The sequence below is a fragment of the Bombus pascuorum genome, chromosome 7 (assembly GCF_905332965.1).
Source record: "Bombus pascuorum chromosome 7, iyBomPasc1.1, whole genome shotgun sequence".
Classification (NCBI taxonomy): Eukaryota; Metazoa; Arthropoda; class Insecta; order Hymenoptera; family Apidae; genus Bombus; species Bombus pascuorum.
This window is the reverse complement of record NC_083494.1, coordinates 11,817,636-11,840,085: the sequence shown is the minus strand read 5'-3', so window position 1 is coordinate 11,840,085 and position 22,450 is coordinate 11,817,636. Positions and strand designations below refer to the sequence as shown.

Sequence of the window (22,450 nt, the reverse complement as noted above, 5' to 3'; positions counted from 1 at the left end):
AAGGAAAGGGAAAAAAGGAAGAAAAGGGAAAATGGCGACGTGCCAACTGCAGCGTTACACAGCATCTTTCTTCGATCGGTTTTTGCGCCCGTCCTTTTAATCTACATGACTCTCGCACCGTTTCTCTTTGCCTCCCTTTCCCTCGATATTACTCCCATGTCCTCCCTCCCTCTTGCTTTCGCTCCTCCCGTTCACTATTAGACATTTGACTCATACGCGATCGTGCGCGGGCGATCGCCTCGAAATATCGACGAAGGATTAAACCGCCGATCGACACAGTTCCTTTACGTCATCCCTCCGCTCTTTGCAACGAGGGCTTTCCCTTTCTTGCTTGCGTCGCTTTCAGCGCGAGCAATCGGTCGTGATTCATCGAACCGTCAGCGCGAGCCGCTTCGAGATTTGTTAACAAAGCGCTCGAAAGTATTTCAATTAGCATTTCTTTCTTACATTATTCATAAAAGCGACGCGCAAAAGCGACCTACGACCAACGACGAAAGCGAAACCTTGCGTCGTGGCCGCGATCGGTTCGAACGAATATTGTACGTTTCGATGAAAAATTTTCAAATATCCGGAAACCGTGGAAACTGGAGCCACACCCCGATGGTTATCGTTTCAATGTTGCCTACTCGATCAAAATTAATCGAAAGAAAGCGATCTTTCGCGAGACGGTTTCGTACGCGCTTTTTATTTAACGATCGCGTTTACTTAACTTCCCACACGAGAAATCGCATCGTTGCGACTGGATCGCGAAGAAGACGGTAAACCGAGAAAGGACCTATGGCCCTCCGACACTGACATTCCCCAACGATTGTGTCACGCGTGTTTATAGGCTTCCGATGCATTTTCGTCCAACGCTGTGCGCTCGATCGTGTTCCGTCAGGTCACTGTCACCTGTGCTCGCTCTCACGTGTCCGACACGCTATTCCAGATATCTCTAACCCAGCGTTCGAGCAGTTTTTTTTTTACTTTTCCCTGGCTGGAACGGGAACAAGTATCGCGGAGAATGTCGCGCGCGTGGGATTATTCGATGCGATTTAATTGGACTCGTTTGACACAGGAAAAGCTGCCTACTCTCGGTCCGCATTTCCGGCCGAAGCTCGATATCGCCATCATTCAACTCGGTGATATTCCTCCTGTTGCATTCCACGCGCTTCGCCGCAACTATGGCGTTACGGTCGATATTAGCGGCGTTGCTAGCAAACCATCACTCGGTCCGGTAGATTCTTTAAAATTCGACCGATGAGTCGCGTCGTTCAACTTCGTTGCGCGTTCTCGTACGCACTGTCGGTTTCTAACCAGTGTTCACGATCGGAATGCCGCACCACTTGCCCGCTATATTTAGATACGCGAGTTTTAATTGAGCACGCGACAACCTATAGCATTCGTGTACGAAGTATCGGGACAACCAGAGATCGAAAATAACGAGTCGTCGCGCATCGACTAGTAGTCGCTGTTCCTCGTCGCAAGGAAGAATTCGTTCCGCACGTGTATGATAGCGGGGAATTAGATCAGCGATCATGGATTACGAGCATCGGGCGTGTAACGAGGAATTTAATCGATCGTGTTACAGCACACGAAGTCAGCCGTATTCAGCGATAAAGCATGCGACGAGAAAGGAGAATGGAAAAGAAATGTTCGCGCGATTTGACGTTGACGAATTTTCGATTTCGTAGATCGCGATCAACCCGACCGAATGACGTTACGTGTTGCATGCAAAAATATCAATCCTTGAGAACTGTTTACATTCTAAAAAATCACAATAGAAAGAAGTGAACGAACGTATGTCATCGGTGGGGATACAAAGGACACGTGTATGGCGTACGGCGTACCACGAGAGTTATGTAAAAGAGAGAAGTGCGACCAGCGAGTACTCGGCAGAACGTAAATCCTGGCGAGCAGATTTACTGTGACGGAAACAACGAGCAGAGGGATTAACTTTTAAGATATAGCCGACAACACGTTAGGGCCACGAATATTTAGGAGGATGACGCGCTTGTAATGCAGAGTGAGAGTGGAACGCTCGTAATTCATAAATTATACAATGGCGTACTAACATCGTTGACCGGAGGGCAATTAACCCTTATTAAATAAAGTGATACGACCCTGACACAATCAGGAACCACGGTCAGTTCTATGCACTCGACATAATGTAATTTAATAACATACTTCCTCGTGATTAATAAACCCTTGCCCCGTAACGGTGGGCAAATCTGCCTAAATCCCATGGACTGCCACTAATATCCAGATGTCCTAGCTTGTAATATGTGTAGCTTGTAAGCGGCAAAACTTGTACAATAACCAATGGTACGATAAGAAAAATTTCACTAATGGATTCGGTTAAAAATTGCTTCACCGAGAAGAACAATGAACGTGTGGGTCGAAGTTATCGAGTTGTCACACCTTGCGAAAGAATGTGTAACTACAGAAACGGCGACCCAAAATTTATCGCAGGCCACTGTAAATGCGTCACTAGGAATTCTAAATCGCGGCAGTATATTCCGCCAACCGATAATATCTCGTTAGGGAAACGTTGCAAAGACAAAGTGAAGTTTTCCTTAGACGCGTCGCGATAACCAGATACGAAGCGCAACTTTATATCCAGCATCGAGTTGATCGCTCGAGTTCTAAAAAGCTAGGCTTGTTCTCGTTTCTTTGTAAGAGTAAGAGATACCCTGTCGAACGTTAGCCACATCCGTTTCTATCGTAGAGTCTAACGCGCCATTCTTAGAAGCTGTTGGTGTACAATTTTCATGTCGTCGTGGAAACATTATTCGGAAGATAGGAGTGACATGCGAAACGATTACGAATGAAAAAGCTTCTGTTCTTTTAGCAACGGCCTCTTTGGGCTCCTTTTCTTTCGAGCTCTCGCGTTCACGGTCCACGTTCATTCGTCCGTAACGCAAAGACACCTAAAGGCTCGTTCTTCTCTGTCCCGATGCAGCCGCTCGATGATCACCAAAAAGGGAAAACTAGTAGTCGGATGTAAATCAGGCCGAATGGCCGTTAGCTATGGCACGTGCTCCAATCTGGTCACGAAACACGCTGCACCGAGATCTCCGAGTATTGTTCCACACATAACACACCGACCCCGATTTCTCTATTATCGGTGTTCTGGCTAAATATCGCGGCATCGAAGGACGCGCGCTGCGTATTTGGCTTGCCACCGATACACTCGAATTCCTTACGTCCCCGACCGACACGGTCAGCCTTGATCGGAAACTGTATGGGGTTCGACCGTATCCTATCCTGAACTTGGCCCTGGGATATCTGCCTCAACGTTGCGCAATCCCATAAATTAACTGTTACGTGAAATTTAGTCCAAGTCAGGTTTCCCCAAATGTCCCCGAATGCGATTCGAATGGTAACGGATACGATTTACGATGTGCCTTGTAGGCGGTACACGGTATGCATCGGCGTGATTTCTCTTCGAAGTTATTGCTTATCAATCTCCTTGAACGGGCGGCACTTGTGCAGCTTCTTGTTCGATCGTCGACCAGAACGGTACGTGATTCCTTAGATTTCCTTCGGTATAAAAGCAGAGGAATCAAAGGACCGTTTCGTAACGTTCCGGCAATGAGGAGGCAAGGACGGTTTTTGATGCGGGAAATGAAATTAAAGTAGAAGAATAATTCACTAAATCGCGAGAACTTTGCATAGCTATCGAAATATTCAAAGGGAATATTTCGTATTTCGCTATCGTTAGCTCGTGATCGATATCCCATACTTTCAACCAAACATGGTCAATTTCTTGGAACAACGGCCCCGACAGAATCTTCGGGGCAAACGCGTCGATTACTTTCCGCCCACTTTCTTCTGACCCTACGTCTGTTCTTCTCTCGACGAAGATTCATCGTCGAAATTAAAAAGATGCGAACGAATTTAACTCTCTTGAGCGCTCCTATAAGCAAGTCACGGAAGTTTCGCGTAAAAAGGGGAACCACTCCTCCTTTGCACTTCAAAAGCAAACCGTGCCGCCAACGCGTTGAAACAGGATTCGACATCGTACGATTATTCCTATTTCTCCCTCACAGTTTCATCGAGCCGATTTATCTCGCGGGACTTCCTACACGAGGCAAAGCTAGGCTAACCTTTCGGGGACGAACTGGCACAGGAGGGGATGAAAAAGATCGAAGGTTGCAGTCTAGATAAGATCCGAAAGGGCGTGGTTGATTATAGTTGCTGTATATCGCAAAGGATGTGTTCACCTTTTCAGGGTTGACGCTATCTCGAAACTTTCGATCCAATTAATCGCGTCGGAAACCCGATATTTATTGGGAAACGTTTAGGCTCGTGTATAGAGCGCATTGTGTTGTGCTAAGAGACGTTCCGGTCTACTCCCGCGTTTCTTTTTTCGCGACTATTTTTTTAATTGCAACATTTTCTCCTTGCATGATAAATAACGCGTTTCGAGCGAAGACTCTCGCCATTCGAAATGGACTGTCGAATCACCATCTCGTGGCCAGTTAAAAACCCGATAAAGAATCTACGATTCGAACAAAACCACTGAGTTTTAACTCGCTGTAAATCATGGCGAGGATAAGGAATGCCGATATTGCATATAAAAACTACGTATCGAAGAAAAGGAAACTGAAAGCAAAACGGGATCATAAAACGACTCGTTGGACCATGAAATTATAAATGAATCGAATGATTGCCAGTCATCGAGTTCAGAAATCCCACGAACGAGCGTGAAACGGTTCGCACGTGAGTTTACGTTACCGATATTCGTCGCAATTATGATACGATAATCACTGATAGTTACGAGTGATCTATCGGATAAGCGATTAAACGTACCAGTCAAGGTTCTGTTCTTCAAAAAAAAAATTGTCAAGAATTGAAAAGAAATTATTATCGGTTGATCCGAAAGATCAGATAACGAGCACTCGTGAAATCATGTTGCTGACGCGTAATTATTAATATATTATCGATTACCGACAGGTCGGTGCGATCACGTACCATTTACACGATTATTACCTGTTTACCTTCCATATACGAATCAAACGTGAGTCGGCGTTAAGTACCTACGCCAGAAATAAATATTCACCGCGCACAAACTAGCGAACAAGCTCTCTAAATGGGAGCGTGTTAAGCTTCCCGCGCCATTTCTGCGAATCAACCAAACTCATATTTGCGACATATTAACCGGCTGTTTCTTAAGCGTGACAGTCATCTATCTGGTTCGTTTATAAACACGTCTCGTGGGATTGCCAGCGCCCCGTTTGTAAAGTCACTACGTTACGTAGCCATCGGACTTGGCCAATGTTGGCCACGTTACATTACGAATCCTCCTCGAGCATTAGGTAAGCATCCCACGGGAGTCACGCGACTCCCGGAGGAGCACAACTGCCGACAAACACGCGACCGTTGGCTCAAAGCGGTTTCCATTTTCCGCAACGTCTCTCAATTTCTCCTTTAAAAATACTTTTCCCTTTCCTCTGTTGCCGTTTAACATCGATACGGCTCCGTTGTACGGCCCCGGTTTTCTTTTATCTATTTCGCAAATTTGCAATTAGCAAACTATTAAGGAAAAGTAAAAAGCGAAATCGTTTCGCTTGCCGCGAAACGACGCTCGTTTCAATCGGAACAAAAAGATCGATCCTACCTACTGGAAGACAGAGAAGCTGAGGTTGCTTTATTACCGGCAATTACTTTGGTACCCTCGTCGATCGTCGGTTACTGTTAATTGAAATCTGTTCAACAGAGGGTACACGTGTAATCACCCACAGAAATCCTACGTTGACCTCGCGTTTTCTGCCTCAACCGTTTCTGCCTCTAATAAATCAGCAATTTCTCCTCGTTGGAACGTCTTGGAAAGTTCTAACGTGACGCTAGAGAGGAACTCTACGGATAATTCTAACCAGCTGTCCGGAAGGACCGATTCCAAATGGTGCCGCGTTTCGAGGCGTTAATTTCCAATACCGACAGACTGCCATGCGAAAAGATACACATCGACCTACGAAACAAACGTTTTGTGTACGTTCCATTTCTCGTACTATTCATCGTGCGACGTGATCGCGAAAAGATGAAGACATAAATCGCCGAGGAGAAAAACAAGTCGTGAAAATGTACTCGAGCAATTACGCGCGTCATGCGTGTAACTGATAATTGATATCGAATCTTTCGCCGGTGGACTCCTGTCGAGTATGAGAAATAATTGACAAGCCTCCATTTCGAAAGGCAATGGGATCGCGTGTCGCCGGTATCGTTCGATCGACGAGACGATCGCTTCGAACCCGATGATTCCCTAATCGATACGCGGTAACCATGTTCGTCGTCCGAGAACTCGTTTAACCGTAAATGAAAACACGACGCGCAACATTGGCACAATTCTCCTCGTTTCCACGAGACGCTCGCGCGATTCCCCTCTTCGTTCCATCCTCGACCGTTCATTTTCTATCGTTAGGATCTTTCGAAATTGAATCGGATTTACGCGTTCAATCAGAATTCGTCCCCAAAAATGGTAGCGTAGTAGATCGTGAAATTGTGGCTGCCGCTTGTTCTTTCGTTAGACAACTTGTTTGTCAGCCATTCAGAGATCTAGAATAGTCTGGATAGCGATATATACTCTATACTCTACACGATAGTCTGAATACGAGGACATCGCATATTCTTTTTGCTGGAGCGCGCTCCGATCGCAGATAATCGTACAATCGTCTAGACAAGGCTCGCGCGAACCAACTTTATCTCGTCATTTTTTTCAACGTTTAACACGTAGCTATAGGAGGAGAAACAAAGGAGAGGAAAATATTATACGTGACGACGATGTTGGTGAGTTATCCTACTTTCGCTGGTGAGCGCGGCGGAAGTTATGAGGTCGCAATACCGCGGAACTTGGTCGCGATGCATCATCCGCGGCTCGCGATTTCTTTTCCAGTCGCGTCACGAACCGCGCAATGATACGGCGGTGTGGCGATACGGAGCGGCGTTGGAGGATTAACGTGGATAATCACGGAGGGAAGAGCGCTGAGCCGGGGACGTGGTAAATCGTAAAAGAGAGAAGGAGAAACGGTACGGTTGTACCTTGTTTCCTAACGTTGTCTCGTGCGTAGTGAGAAACTCGCGCCGGTTTACGACTTGTTCCAGCAAATGATAATAATTGACCTAATTGCGGCAAATGAACCGTTCGCTTAAATACGCCGTATATCTCGCGATTTGCGGCTGCCGTTTTGCGAAATAAGATTAATAGCTGCCTGTCCGAGGGAAACCGATGATCGATCGTGCGTTTTATCACGGCAATTTCGTAAGGTAACAATAGGCCTGGGTTTTTAACGAGAACCGCGGCTTGCAGTTAGGCTAAACGTCGGTCAAGTACCAAAAGCGAGGTTTTGCTCGGCCGCGACGAATCGTGGCGGAAATTCGAACGGCTCCCTGCGATACGATCGGCGATTTTCGATTTTAGTCACGTGAGTCTGGCTTAGTCGCAAGCGCACAACTGGACGTGGCTACGTGAAAGTCTTACGGGTAACGCGAAACTAAAGTTCGATTGAAAAAACCATGAGCAGGGAAAAAGAAAAAGAGGCCGAGCGAATGGGTTCCCGTTGCTTTCACTCGAGCTTCGAGATAGACCAGCCTTCGAACGTTCCCGTAGCACGCGCGACTAGTTTATTGCATTTTAATAACACGAGACCTTGCGCTAACCATGGCTAAGATGTCTATGCGAAATATCGAAACGGGATCGTTCGGTGTACCCGTTTAATTAGCAGCCTGATCGCCATCACGGAGCGACGAAGGTTCAGTGAAATGTCGTGACGAGAAAACGAGCAACTCGTTGCGAAACCGACAGGCGAACGATGTACGTGGATACGAAAATACCGGTACCTTCGCGTGTCGTTTCGTCTTCAATTTGTCCTAGGAGGAAAGTCAAAGCGTCCGCGAATACGTCACGGAGACCAGTCTTGCAAAATATTAGCTTTAACTTGTAAGAGGATCCTCGAAAGCACGCGTGACCGTGTTCGCGGATTTGAAAAATGAATCAACAGTGTCGTGTTTTCTTTTACCGATTACTGCCCTGCTGATAAACGTCGCTTACGCAACGCGTAAACGGTAATTTCTTTTAAGTTAGGTCTATCGTTGCGATGTAATAGATTTATCGCTTCTATCCAAGCCATCTTAATCGATTAAGCGCCTCGAATGGCGTGTATTATTCGGCTGGCGAAACAAGGAGTAAAAAGCGTAAGAAATCGCGAGGCGATCGCGTTACGAGATTGCACGGCATTCGTCAACGCTATTTATATCGGTTACACCAACTTCCTCTCTAAGGGTAACGTTATCGTCAACTCGCCTGCGTAAACAGCATTTCGGAGATCTCTGTTGCGAAGAGATATCGGACTATGTCGTTTCTTCCACCGTGATACTATTTTCTTCTAATTTCGTTCACATTAAATTCTTCATCCGTATTCTCGTCCATAGTACAAGGATCCTTCGAGCTTGTCGACGAAACAAATACCTAATGTAAATAAATGCGGAGCAGCAATCTCAAATCAATGGAAATCCAAATCGCTATAGGACATCGAATCCAATCGCTAGTAATCACCTATTATCACTAAAGTATAAAACGATCTGAAATCTAACAATTTTGCAGGCAGAAAATACCAGGCAATCGAAGGAGTTTTCTAAACACGATGGCAACGAGACAAGCCTGGAGGGTTGAAATCGACGCTAGCGTGTCGACCAGCTCGAATCAAGCTCGGGCTCGATGGAGTCGCGTTGCCATAGACCGGTATAGGTATCGCGTTACCTCGGTGCACCAGCCTCGGCGTTAAGACACCTAATTGCACGTTATGTTCGACGCGCACGTACGCACACCAGCGAGCCCCTTACCGAATGGTAATGCTCTCTCGGTGACCACCTTGCCAGGCAGGAAAGTGGGTGAACTCTGTTCGTATTTGTGGCGAAGAGACCAGAGTATACGCGTTTCCTTTGTCGCCTCTCTACTCTCGTATTTTTTATTTATTTTTTTCTTTTTTCTTGCTTCAGCTTGTCGAGCTTTCCATGGAGGATCTCCGTGGAAGGGAACCTGAGTCTGTTCCTGACACGAGCGATTGCTACGAGCTTCCAATTAAACGTGGATTCTCCTCTATTTTTCGAAAAAAGTCTCTGCTAATTAATACTCTTCTGATACTTTAACTCGAGTGCTGTAGGCTGTAGAATTTTAATTCTGCTACGACGAAGTTAGTCGATAGGAGGTATATCCAATCTTGCTCGGAAATCGAAACGCAACAAGCAAACGGGCAAGTGAGTGAAACGATGGAAGAATTCCTATTGCATCACACGCGATATCAGGTGTTTTTTACTAATGTGAAAATAATCGAAAGCGCTATGAAATATGTTCGTGGAGAAACATAGCGCTTCTACCGCCAGTATTCCGTGGGAAAAAAGTAACACGCGAGGTTGCACGGTATAAATCTAGCCGCGATCGATGTCCTCTTGGTAACCATTTCCGAGGACATTCCGTTTTCTCGAATGGGACCAAGAACTTGACGACGATCAATTTTTTATCTACTTGCAGTGAACAAACAAATTTAAAACGGATTCGCAATGGTGAAACGAGCAATAGTAAAATCAATAAACGATTGGCTATCTATGTAAGACAGGTGATGTAATCGATAGTGATGTTTGTCGAAAATACGTTACCGAAGGACGAGTCGCATTGCGGAAAGACAGAAAAAAAAAATGTTTTTAACGTGGGAACGCGCCTATCAGGGCCACGGATAGGCGGAACGAAACGCCTAGACAACGACAGAAACTGTGTACGATCGTTTGTTCCTACGAGAAGTAACGACCCCGTTCAAGGACGTCTTATGTACTGGGTTACGCGGACCAAGGTCGACCCGATTACGTGTACACATGTCAAACGATGCTTTTTAAATAGCCTTCACCGTCTCGGTTTACTTCATCGACTAGTGATAACCTCGCAAATCGAGACACATTTGGAGCAAATCGCGTCGTAATTTTCATATTTTATTTTTTATAAAACACGTTCATAGATTGTCGCGCGCTTGTCCACGCTAACAAAGTTTCTACGTTCGTTCCTTACGACGTCGTAACGTTATTCATATTAATTCACAACAATACTTAATTATCCAGGAATGCTGCACGGTGTTAAATGGTCATTTGCATAAGTCTACTATGTACAGAATATTCGAGACATGTTAATTCGCAGACGTTTGAACGAATAAATTGTAATCTCACCTTGGTGTCGAAGGCGTCACTAGGCATTCGCTGCACGCCGTTCATCTTGGCAAAACAATCGCTTTTCCGGTCCCAGCCACTTCCTCGTAGCGTCGACGATCCTCGACGATCCTCGATATCCCAGAACTCTCGAAACGCCACTCAACAGAGTACAAGTTCTCGCCGTGAGATGAATGGTATACCACGCGGAACACCGACACGCGCGAACGCGAGTCAAAAATTTAAACTCATAGGAACTAGGAGTCGCCTCGACGCATCCTCGTACACGTGCGCGCGACAACTGAAAGACATTTAAACGTCTTTCGAGTACACAAATTCACGCGAGATTTCACACACCGTTTTTGCACGTCGACTCAACCGACAAAGAACAACGATGCGTTTAACGATCAATCGTGAAATCGAGTCTGCTAATGTTATGCCAACGAAGGAAGTAAGGCTTGCGAAACGCGATGCAGGTTGTCTCTATAAACAACTGGTTATTTACAATCTTACCATGCAAACGTCGAAACGCGATTGCATCGAAATGACCACGATACGATCCGTGTACATTGACCGAATCGTCCGAATAATGAAACGGTTATCAACGAAGAAGAATACTCGTTTTATCCGGTCTGTTAATATTTTTTATTTCGAACGTCAACTGTGCGAATGATCTCAAGCTTTTGCTAGCAAACTGGCTATAGATTCCTGCGAGCAATCTCGAATTTGACACTCTGTATATCTGACAGCATCCGGTGGACGACACGCGAGAATTAACGTTCACGGTTCTATGAACAAAACGCGCACCGTTTCATGCAGAACCACGCTTTGCAGTCTGCGATAAGAGATTTGAAACTCGCCTACCGAGCACCGTAGTTCGCGCCTGCGCCGCGATATTTTGCTCGTCGTCGCGTACCCTGAAACACGTGGTATCCTTCGAAGCACCGCCCCCTCCAATTTCTCGCGGTGTTCACAAAAGTTTTGAATATTTACAAAAGGTAAAAGGTATTCAGCCCGTGGTGTGTATTAGCGGGAAAATCGATCGAAAATACAAAATAATCTCGGGCCGCAGAAGTTCGAGCATAAACATGTTTTGATCTTGAAGCGGAGAATGCCGCTCTCACGGATAAATTTTCATCGGATCAAATACTAGAAAGGACTTGGACCGGAAGATACCACGCGCAGGTATCACGAAGGCAGGCTACTCGAAAACTCGACGTGTTCCATGTCCAAGGGGGAGAGAAACAGGTTTAAGAACCGTAGTTGACCGGTCGCCTTTTAAATCGGTCATCTGTCTAGTCGGTAGAAATTACGTCGATTCGAAATCAGGCACTCGTAGCCACAGGTTCTTGGGGCTCGAAACTCACTGAAAATTGTAATCAGAAGTAGAACCAGCAAGTTGAAGCGAATGAATTAAAAGGAAGGTGAACGTGTTCGCGTACGAACGACGGTTTCGTGACACCGAAAAAGAAAGAGGACACGTTGCACTCGCGATGGGAGAAACGATACGTCGTGGGTAGGCACATGGCAAGCATGTCCCTGCCGCAGGATTATACGTAGCAGCCGGCGTTCGGGCGCTCCGCGTCGCGACTGCCGGCGCGGCTAAAAAACCATACGATGACCTCATCACACGAAGTCTGTTCTCCTGCCCATGTCACTATTACTAGCCATCCTGAAAACATCGCTAACCTCCATCGTCTCCTGGAGGTTACTGTTCGCATTATCGCTTATCTGGAATATCCTGCCAGGACTTCAAGATACCAGCACATTAAAAAATCGTATTTACTTTTCAATGTCTTATGGTAATTTTAAAAATACCCGCCTTTCCATTGTACTTTAATTGCACTTGCAACACACGGACATTCGAAATAAACATGAGATGTTATTATAAAAAACATATTTCCTGAATGTAAATGAAAATATAATTATGAAGTTTTTCTTAATACAAAATTGTCTACAAAACCTGTCTCACATGGTTTTATTCTGTAAAAGAATGACTGCCTTTTAAATTAGAAATAGGATATGTGTACATAACATGTCACAACAGACGAACATGTCGAAATAAATTATCTTTATAAATTATCTTTTAAAATAAATTATAAATTATCTTTTATCTATTAATATATCATCTCTGTTTTCAAATTAAAATTATACTCATAACTAAAAATGCATGCAGAAATAAATATGCATTTCAAACATTGTATGCAAAACAAAATGGAGGAGTATAGTAAAGCACGTGCGATCTATGCGCCATAGTATAACGTGTGTGTCATGGATCCGGAAGATTTATAAGTTACATAGCAAAAGACGTTCAATGAAATTTTGTATTATAATGACGTATTTATTTATTGATACTTACGTGTCTTGATAAAAGACATTTTATAAAATTTGTGATTACTATGTATATTAGAGGTTATGTGTGATGTGCTGTGTTTAAATATCATTGTAGTAAAACCTTTTATATACTTCTTCGTGGTGAGAATATATTTTAAAATTACATTGTTTTTATCGATAACTAATATATAATATTTGATTTTAGCTGTTAATTGATTTGTAGTAATTGAAAATGTCTTCTGACAAGTCTGGCAATGCAAGCAATTCACTTCCATCCAATATCCAAATAAAGGTAGAACCTGGGACATCTCTCCCTGTACCTATACAAAACATTAAAACAGAACCTGGTTTATCAGCTACTACTAGATTAACTTCTTTCCGTTTGCCAAGAGATTTAACATTGGGGGGTAACGTTAAGACTGAGAAATCTAAAAAATTATATATACCAAATTTAAATGCTCAGAGAACTAAGAAAAAAGAGTAAGTCAACTTTATAAGAGGAATTAATGATTGAGTTTATGAATTTAATGAAACGATGCTTATTTTCTAGAGACTTAACGCAAAATGATTCTGCAAAGACAAGCAAAAGTAGAGATCATAATAAAGGATGCGGCAAAGGTACTGCAGATAGAGGACGCGACAAAGGACGTGGAAGGGGATCTAGCAATCTGATTCAAGTATAATAAAAATATTTTTCTGATAAATATAACTTTATATTACAATATTTTATATAAAATGTGTTTGTAGTCTAGTGGCGTTTGGTCTACCGGAATAGTGAGTACACCAGGAAAACGCTATAGCGGTGGTTCTAGGGATAGTGACAGAAGCGCTCAAGCATGTCTAGAAAAACCAAAATTAGAATTGAACCGTAGTGTTGATAAAGCTGAAGAAGAAGAAAAAGTGAGATTACTGCTAAGAGATGATTTCATCGATGATAGAGAACCTGTAAACTTTGATAATGGACCAATTATATTGCCAATGATCAAAGGTGTTTATTACCTCCTAGATATTAGTAACTATTTTAAAAAAAATCATATTTTATTGATTTTTACTTATTATAGGAAAGTTATACAAAGAAGACACTAAAGTACCAATTGAAAAAGAGAAGGAAGAAAAAATAGATAGGAAACCCATTATTTTGGAAAATGGAGAGGGTAAGCATAATTCTTTTTTCCTCCTTTGATCTATAATGATAATAACATTACTTTTAGTATTACCATCAAAGAAGGAAAGTAAACTTAAGATACCCAAATCTGATGTAGAAACAAAAGATGAATTTTTAGAAAACATTCCTAAGATTATTGAAAATAAAGCACACTCATATATTTTAATGCAGGTAAGGAATTCTATTAAAAATGAAATAAAAGTAATATTCATTTTCACATATAATTCGCTAAATGATTAGTACAGTTTCCAGATTGTTTACCAGGTTTAGTAGGTGATGCAGAAGACACTAGACCAACTCGATCAAATATTGCAAATTACGAAAAAGGGAATGAAAGTAAACAAACGGAATTTTGTACTTTAAATAGTTTAAAACCTGGTATTTTAGGGAAGTTACAGATATTGAAATCGGGTAAAGCACGCTTATTACTGGGAGAAAATAACTTAATTGTTGATGTTGGGTCACATCTTAGTTTTCGGCAAGTACGTATCTGAAATGGTCGCAAATATTGGATGAAGTTATAATAATAATAATAATTAATATTGCAGGATCTTATTGCCGCAAAAGTGGATACCGAAAATTTAATCGGTGATCTTATTAATTTAGGTCCAGTAGCCAATACGCTGATATGTTCGCCTGATTGGGAATCAATGTTGGCCAAATTATAAATAAATGTTTAATATAATTAGATCTTATATATTGTTTATTATGTGGAATATTTGTAAATGTGATGAAAGCTATGTTATTTAACATACAAAAAACGAATTTTTCGAAAATCATGTATTTTCAATACTACAGTATACGTGAATGTCATGTCACGAACAAATCCAGTAATAATTCATAAATTTAAATAAATTTACAGTAATTGTAGAATAAAGTTTATTATATAATTTATGTGAGTGAATACGTCAACAAGAAGGCGTGATTCCTTATAAAGTACGTTAATATTTTATTCCAAGACGCAATTTATGCTTCTGGCTTAATAATAGATAATTCAATGAAAAATTATTTTTACACAAATCAGATTTAGAAATTAAATTTATCAATGCACTATAAAATGATAATTAGTTTGTAAACTTATAAACTACAAAAACCATGTATTTCCTTAGTTGTGTCAACTTTAAAAGATGTAAAAATCATACATTAAAGTGGCACAAAAATTATTATTCCTACGATAATAACTACTTTTGTTCGCTAATAAAGGAAAAAAAAAAAAAAAAAAAAAAACAGCTATTGTATTCAACTTCGTAATCTTAATATTTAGGGTCATAAAAATTAGGTTTCTTCATCTAAGTGATGGATCTGTTTAGTAACGTCAGACTTATTGTACACAAAAAATGTGACACGATAAAATCCTACTTAACGATAATAATAAACAGAAATGTATTCGTGATACAATCAGAGCAAGTGCATTGTAATACAGAAATACACACACGTAACACACCCTCGATAAATCGCACAACACCTCAATCACTTCCTTCTATGCTGTGTCCTTTCTTCATCGATTTCAATGCTTTCTCGCGAAGTTTTTTTTCTAATTCTTCTGTATTACCTTCACTTACATCAGATTCGTCAGAATCTGCAACCTTCTTCTTTTTATGTTTTCTATGTTTCTTATGCTTCTTATGTTTCTTGTGCTTTTTATCCTTCTTCTTTTTCTTTTCTTCTACTTCACTTTCCTAAAAATACAAATTACAAATAATGAATCAAGTGAAAATCTAGATTTTGCACAAATTAAGCCTCAATGAAATAAACAATTACCTCTGATTCACTAGTGCTAGTTTTAGTCTTCTTCTTACGTTTTTTCTTCACTTTTTCTTCGTCTGAACTGTCATCCGCTTTTCTCTTTTTCTTCGCATCTTTTTCTCCAATCTCTTCATCATCTGTACTTGAGTCTCGCTTAGATTTTTTCAAACGTACTTTCCCTTCGTCTTCGCTCGTAGAATCCTTTCTTGACTTCCTCGTTCTTGACTTCTCATCTTCCGAAGAGCTATCTCTTCGTTTTCGTGTCTTTTTCGGCTCATCGTCCGAACTCGAATCTTTTTTGGATTTTCGTAATCTGGACCTGTCATCTTCACTTTTACTTCTTCTTATCTTTTGTTCTTCATCTCCCGAAGAAGAATCTTTCCTAGATCTTTTTGATTTCTTCATTTCCTCTTCTAACTCTTTTTTTGGTCGCTTACGAGATTCGTTTTCGTTCATTTCCCGTTTTCTACTATCTTTTCTGTCTTTTGTACGTTCATCTAATGAATCTATGGAAACCACTGGGATTAAAAATTTTTGAAATTGTAAAGGAATTAGAATTGCAAAATTAAGATATGTAAAATTTACCGCCTCGATTCGAATCCCTAATTTTTTTAGTTTTCTCTGCGTGCTTCCTTTCTTCTTCAGAATCTGAACTAGAACCACATTTATCTGACTTCTCTTCATCCGTGGAAGCTCTCCTGGATTTCTTGGACTTCTCTAACTTTTTTGATCTTTTCTTACCTGCAATGAGAAACAATGTAAAAAATATTGAAGAAATATTATTCCTGCATGTTCAATTTCTTCCTACCTTCGCTTTCACTATCATTTGAATCTGTAGAACCATCGCGTTTCTCCCTCTTCGATTTTTTTATTACTTCTGCAGGTTTTTTCAAGAGAACTGGCTCTGACGATTTTTGATCTGACTTCTTGTCCTCGGATGTAGTTTTGATTGATTTGATCGATTTATCATCCTTTTTTAGTGGGAACGTATCCGCAGATGAAAAACTCGATTCTTCTTTTGGTGATTCCTCTTTGTTATCTTCTCTAAAACGACAATAAATGCTTAAACTAAATGATTTTCTTTACATATTTTAAACAGTACTGAAAGAACAGGACTTTAAACTTACTTCGATGGTTGTTTGACTTTAACCGCTGCTATGATGTCTTCAGTCTTTTTAAATGGAGACGGCGTTCTAGATAAACTCTTCGAAAACTAGAATAATGAAAAAAAAAGCAGTTACAAAATTAGAAATATATATTATATATTACAAACATAATACAAATGACTGTCTTAAACTTACCCTGTGTCTAGTTACAGGAAGCGTAGCAGATTGAAGTTTTTTAGGAGAAACGCTGAGATCTGGTTTCTTGATGTTCACAGGTTCAGCTTTCTTGATGTCCTTTTCGGGTCGTTTGATGGATTCTTCCTTGATAGGCTTCTCCTTCTCTTTACGTTTCTCATCTGCGTGTTCACGATCCCTCTCGCGTTCTCGCTTTTCTTGAGACGATTTCCGCTCTAGTGACTTTCTACACACAGACAGCGAAAATTATTATTAGAGAAAGTATGAACGTTTGTTCACTGCGAAGCAGGAAACACAACGTAGCTGCTTTACGCTCCGACAATCGTAAGGTCTGTAACAAAACGTGAATGTATGAGATAATTGGTTTACTCACCTGGTCACTTCATCCTCATTGCTAGAGGAACTACTTTCGCTACTTTCCGAGCTACTTGACTTAGACCTTCCGTTTCGTAATTCTTTTCGCGATCCCGTATCAGTTGATCTTTTAATTTTTTCGTCCACTTTCTTGTCCTTTGTCTTCTCCTTAGCATCTCTTGAGCGATCAGGAGATCGTTTTCCATCTCTCGCATGATCCACCGATGACCTTTGATCTTTTGATCTAGACCTACGATCCCTAGATCTAGATCTTCTATCTCTATCCCTTCTGTCCCTGTCTCTGGAACGGTCTCGCCTACTCGATCTGTCACGAGAGGAAGATCTATCGTACCTGAGGGATCGGTCCCGTCCGTCTGGCGAACGACGTCTGCTATCACGACGATCCGGAGATCGACGTCTGTCTCTTCTTTCCGACGATCTTCGTCTTCGATCGAAAGATCTTCTTCGGCGCCTATCTCCGGGACTTGGTGATCTGCGACGATATCGTGCCGGACTTCTCCGAGGAGGGCTTCTGCAATAATTACGAATTTGTTGATGTACAACATTTAGTTACGTAAAGGTATGAGTAACAAATACAATTTATACCGGCGTCTACTAGGTGCTCTGCGCACAGATGGAGGTCGCATGCTGCGACTACCGCTGAATCTATCCAATCTTTCCCGTTCCCTTTCTCGCTCCCGTTCTCTTCTCCTTTCACGTTCTCTGTCTATGGATCTCCTGAACACAGATAATTCGGAAGTCATATTTAATAATGATTATTGTAACAAACATCTGTAATATATAATGATGTTTATAGTCACCTTCTATTCCTATCTCGAGATCTATCCCGAGACCTATCCCGTGATCTATCGCGTGATCTATCTCGCGATCTATCTCTATCCTTTGATCGACCTCTATCTTTTCGTGGCGTTGGACTCCTTCGTTTAGGAACTGATTTTCTTTCTCGACTCGAGTCACTATCACTACCACTGTCATCCTTATTTGTTTTCCTATATGATCTCTTTGCCTGTACTCCATCTTTCTTCTTTCTAATTTCGAAGTCATTTTTATCTTTCGCTCCTTTTTCTTCTGATTCGGAGCTACTGCTTGTACTTGCATCTCGTTTCCTGTTGGAATCGAGAGTATCCTTTCTCTTATCCGGTGACTTCGAACGAGATTTTGATGATCTTGAATCGCTTGAATCGGATCTCGATTTTCTAGACTTACTTCTATCAATGCTTTTCGATCTTGATTTTTTAGATCGTGAACGAGATCTCGAATGCGATCTTGGAGACTTGGATTTTGTACGTCTCGATTTTGAGCGATCCTGCGACCTGGATTTAGATCTTCTAGACTTTGACCTAGACCTAGATCGTCTTGATCTTGACTTAGATCGAGATCGCCTCGACTTAGATGCCGGTGATCGAGAACGACGTGTTTTTGAATCTCGACTGGGCGATTTGGATCTAGACTTTTTGGAGCGGCTTATAGGTGATTTTGATCTAGATCTAGATTTTTTTGCTTTTTCCAATGATTCAGGAGATGGAGTACGATTGTTTTTCTTTTTCCCATCAGCAATGCTCATTAATTTAGCTTGTAATCGCGATATCGCAACAGCGGCTTCCCTATTAAAACATTTTGATAAATAACCTTTCCGGAGTTTATATTAAGCAACAAAAGAAGAATACTTACGGTTTTGTCTTAACTGGCATGAGCGGTATAGCATTTTCAGGTTGAGGTGAATCTTCTCGTTCGACTTTAGTTTCAGTCATATCTTTTCCGTTGTCTTTAAGCGAATTTTTACTAGGCGATCTCGAAGAAGATCGTCTTTTGCGGATCGATCTGTCACGATCTCTGTGTCGATCTCTCGATCGACTTCTTTTTCTGCAGGTAGTCAAATATGTATTTTTGAAACATTTTTAAAGACATATAACGGTAATATTTTATGAATTCAAAGAAATACCTGTCTCTATCACGATCTCTACTTCGATCTCTACTTCGATCTCTTCGACGCTCCTTCGAAGAACCACGTTCTTTTTCTTCTTTCTTTATCTTGCTTTCAGCTTCATCTTTTTCTTTCTCTCTTTCCTTTTCCTTTTCTTTCTCCGCCAAAGAAGCTTGGAGTTTCTCCTGCTCTTCCTGTTTTCATAAATCACTTATTTATAAATAAACATTAAGAAAAATGTATAAACTGAATTGCATGCATCAGAAGCATTCATTCAATTGAACTTTCCTGAATGTCAAAATTTAGTAACTCAACTGTTTTGCTATTATCAGATTAGTTCACACAGTATTGAGAATATAAAAATTGATAATTACCAAACGTTTTTTTATTTGATCTTTCTTTTGTTGCAAGAAAGCCTCTGGAATACCCGTTACGCTTTCTTGAGCAGAGACCAAGAGGTCCCATAGTTCACCCATGAAAGATCGAGCATTTCTTCCATTCAGAAAACCAGTGAGGTTGATCTGCATTTTTCGGGGGTCAGGAAACTGTAAAATATACAATATCGTTTTTTATTTTTCTATACATATATTATGTATTATCACAATAGAAAATTTTAAATTCAGTTCTATGCAATTTTGGCACGAGAGTAAACATTATAGTGTCCATCTCCCTACGTCGATACTAACTGCTTTTCCCCCTCGAAAAAGCAGATACATTTTTTATATTTCTAATATACCTTACCATCAACAGTAAACTGCTCGTTTCACGGCTGCACTTATATGCAATATGCTAAGAAAAAAATATACTCATCGATAAACGCACACGTAGCACAGATACATAGATACCTTCTCAATTCTATAACACTGCTAAAGTAGATGCTGAAATAGGATTTGCAAATATGTGTTAAAAATGTTAGCTGAAAATGAAAGGATTAATTTGGAATAGAAGGAACACCGTTCCACCAACCTGTAATATTGACAAAGAGTGTCAAACCGAGTAGAGATACCTCCGGCATCGTCCACGATCGCCAATCGCATCTGGGATTGACGGAATGTCTGAAGAATCATTAACTGGAGAACCGACCTGCACGATGTAACGATCCTCGATCTCTCAGGATGGGGCTGGGAGGCACGGAGAATGGAGCAACCTGCATCTCGGGAGAATCCGCCATGTGTGTTGATTGTCCTTGTGTAAGAAGACCACAGCATCTGGATAGGGAGTGCGATGATTTCCTTCCGCTCCGGTTTGAAGTGCCGATTATTGGTAGACGTCCAATGATCGAAAGCCGCAGCAAAGCTTTCATAGTTGTAATTTGGAGTGTAACCACCTCGAACGAGGCAGTCACGGGTTGGCGAAGACGATGCTCAATGCAGCTAGTAGATGATGTAGTTGCAGCAACGAAGACAACTGCAGAATGGTAGAAGGCCGAGGCAGAGCTCCATATAAAGGTGAGAAGACCAGGAACAGGACGATGCGACGATATTTTTGCGAATACGCCGTTCCGCTGATGACGATGAGTCGGAGCTGGACGAAGTGCTGAGGTTGAAGTTTCAGCAGTGTTCTAAGATGACGTTGACATACCAGCTGGCATCAGCTAGCGTTGACGGCTGATAGAAAGGCGGCCAATCGGATGTAGAGAGGAGCACATCCGAATGCCATTTGGACAATAGGGTTGAGCCCCACCAACGGTCTCTACTTATACTAACGGGGAATTCAAACATACGTGATAAAACATTGATTTTATATGTTACAATGTTGCAGGATCAGCTACATCAGTTTTTCGTTGATATAGGATATAGCTTGGAGTGGATACTTAAGATCAATAAAAATTGGATACACAGGATATAGAGATTCGATGATATATTATCAAAATTTAAAAAAAAAAAAGAAAAAAACAATGAGGCAAGTATTACTAATATGGTTTCTGCCTCCTTGCTTTTCATCTCCAAAGTCAGCACATTGTGCAGATTTTGGATGATGGCATTTGTAACTGGTACAAAATATTGTGCTGAAATAATGTGTATTTATCGACTTCCTATGATGAGGGGAAAAAGCCAAGTGAACGCATTTTATGTTCCGTATCATTAATTTAAAATCTCTTAGGCCAAATTGTAATCAAATTGTAATGTAACAAACTTCTTACCTTTTCTTCCAGTTGATTATATACAAATTCTACCACTACATCATCCTCCATGCCTAAGATCTGGGTAATTTTTGTAGTTATCCATGGTTTAATAACATCCAGCTTAACTTTGCTCATGTCCACCTAAAAATAAAGTACTTTGTAACTAACATGAAAACTAAAAGCATAATCAACATAACCAAATATACCACATATATATTACATATATATAAATATATATAATTAACGTAACCAGATATTGGACTCAGATACTTACCTTCTGCGTAAGAGAGTCTCCAAATTTCATTTGCTTAAGAAGTTTCTTCTCCTTATCGCTGAACCTCGTGTCCTGCGACGCGGTAGTCCCCTGAAATTCGGCAATTAATCCAAATTAATCCGAAAATATCGAAGAAAGCAACAATTTGATAGGATTTTAACAGCACAAGACATTATTTTTTAAACAAATGTTCTAGCGAATTTACCGTGTACATCATTTTGGTAATGTGCAAAAAACAAAAATTGCACGATCTTCGATATTAACTGCCTTCTTCAATTCGTTTTCTCAACAAAGAACGGGAAAATGTGAATCAGAAGAAGATGTAGTTAAATTCTACACTTCTTACTATTTGCACAATTCCGAACAATTTTGTATATACAAATATCAAACGCGGTAGAACGTAGCACGTATGAACACAGACGCACAACAGGGTCAATCCACCAACATGGCGTCGATCTTGTTAAAACAGGAAGTTGAAGTTGCTTGGAAATAAGCAGTGCTGCCACAATTCGTAAGTGTTGACAACATTTCCATTTATCTGTTGTGAACTGGTGTAGACCTGTGGCTCCCACTAGCTTGAATATATCGTATGATAATCGAGTAAATTCTAACGCTGCGAATTTAATTGTACAGCAGCGTAACCGAGACAACGAACAAAAGTTATTTAACAAATCTATTGATTAAATGTCAAAATTATTTATCAGTAACAACTGTGATCACTTTCAAATTTCGTATTTACTTTCGTACTATAAGAAGGACATTGCCAAGGCGTAAATCGCTCGTTTTCTAATATTGTAAGTTCCAATCAAATTAACGTTTATTAGCATTAGTTAATAGAAATTTATCTTATTGGATAACAAATAAATTGTAGATTATTATGTAAATCCGAGCAGATAAATGGGTTACTTTGCAACCGAAAAGTGAGAGAATCATAAGAATCGTTGAATCGTTAGAACCTTCGGGTTGAGCTTAGAGTCTAAATAAATCTCATTAAATCATAAATCTTTATTAAAATATTCAATCTGTTATAAATATT

At 40.9% G+C, this 22,450-nt stretch overlaps 3 protein-coding genes across 6 annotated transcripts in view; 1 reads left to right on the top strand and 2 right to left on the bottom strand.

Annotated features, from left to right (window-relative positions):
• The window catches only part of LOC132908755 (four and a half LIM domains protein 2), a 73,759-nt gene extending 61,978 nt beyond the window's left edge, over nucleotides 1-11,781 (bottom strand). The window contains exon 1 of the mRNA XM_060963053.1: nucleotides 10,192-11,781. Coding sequence (XP_060819036.1) covers nucleotides 10,192-10,236 — 45 coding nt within the window. The 5' untranslated portion in view covers nucleotides 10,237-11,781. The remainder of the gene's footprint in view (nucleotides 1-10,191) is intronic.
• Nucleotides 11,782-12,456: 675 nt separating this feature from the next.
• LOC132908772 (DNA-directed RNA polymerase III subunit RPC4) lies at nucleotides 12,457-14,896 on the top strand. The gene is made up of 8 exons (XM_060963099.1): nucleotides 12,457-12,645; nucleotides 12,710-12,984; nucleotides 13,055-13,181; nucleotides 13,252-13,492; nucleotides 13,566-13,658; nucleotides 13,716-13,840; nucleotides 13,915-14,151; nucleotides 14,218-14,896. The coding sequence occupies exons 2-8, from the start codon at nucleotides 12,737-12,739 to the stop codon at nucleotides 14,335-14,337; spliced, it is 1,191 nt and encodes a 396-aa protein (XP_060819082.1). The 5' UTR covers nucleotides 12,457-12,645; nucleotides 12,710-12,736; the 3' UTR covers nucleotides 14,338-14,896.
• On the bottom strand, nucleotides 14,535-21,891 carry LOC132908761 (serine/arginine repetitive matrix protein 1). Of its 4 annotated transcripts, none has more exons than XM_060963077.1 (15): nucleotides 21,620-21,891; nucleotides 21,415-21,504; nucleotides 21,159-21,281; nucleotides 19,390-19,560; nucleotides 19,034-19,209; nucleotides 18,763-18,954; nucleotides 17,892-18,695; nucleotides 17,677-17,808; nucleotides 17,090-17,602; nucleotides 16,717-16,942; nucleotides 16,543-16,628; nucleotides 16,224-16,459; nucleotides 16,001-16,156; nucleotides 15,431-15,921; nucleotides 14,535-15,348 (listed from the first exon to the last, which is right to left on the bottom strand). In XM_060963077.1, the coding sequence occupies exons 1-15, from the start codon at nucleotides 21,629-21,631 to the stop codon at nucleotides 15,136-15,138; spliced, it is 3,621 nt and encodes a 1,206-aa protein (XP_060819060.1). In that variant the 5' UTR covers nucleotides 21,632-21,891; the 3' UTR covers nucleotides 14,535-15,135. The 4 variants fall into 4 exon arrangements, with proteins under 4 accessions (XP_060819060.1, XP_060819064.1, XP_060819061.1 ...); XM_060963081.1 differs by having other exon boundaries at nucleotides 17,423-17,602; XM_060963078.1 differs by having other exon boundaries at nucleotides 17,677-17,805.
• Nucleotides 21,892-22,450: the final 559 nt, after the last annotated feature.

Bases quoted from the DNA above. Each gene is read 5' to 3' on its own strand.
- LOC132908772 (XM_060963099.1), top strand. From the start codon at position 12,737: ATGTCTTCTGACAAGTCTGGCAATGCAAGCAATTCACTTCCATCCAAT. The intron at 13,659-13,715 runs GTAAGCATAATT...CATTACTTTTAG, and splicing joins TATTTTGGAAAATGGAGAGG to TATTACCATCAAAGAAGGAA. The intron at 13,841-13,914 runs GTAAGGAATTCT...TGATTAGTACAG, and splicing joins ACTCATATATTTTAATGCAG to TTTCCAGATTGTTTACCAGG.
- LOC132908761 (XM_060963077.1), bottom strand. The intron at 17,809-17,891 runs GTGACTATAAAC...ATCTGTGTTCAG, and splicing joins TCTCGAGATAGGAATAGAAG to GAGATCCATAGACAGAGAAC. The intron at 15,349-15,430 runs GTAATTGTTTAT...TTGTATTTTTAG, and splicing joins CTAGCACTAGTGAATCAGAG to GAAAGTGAAGTAGAAGAAAA.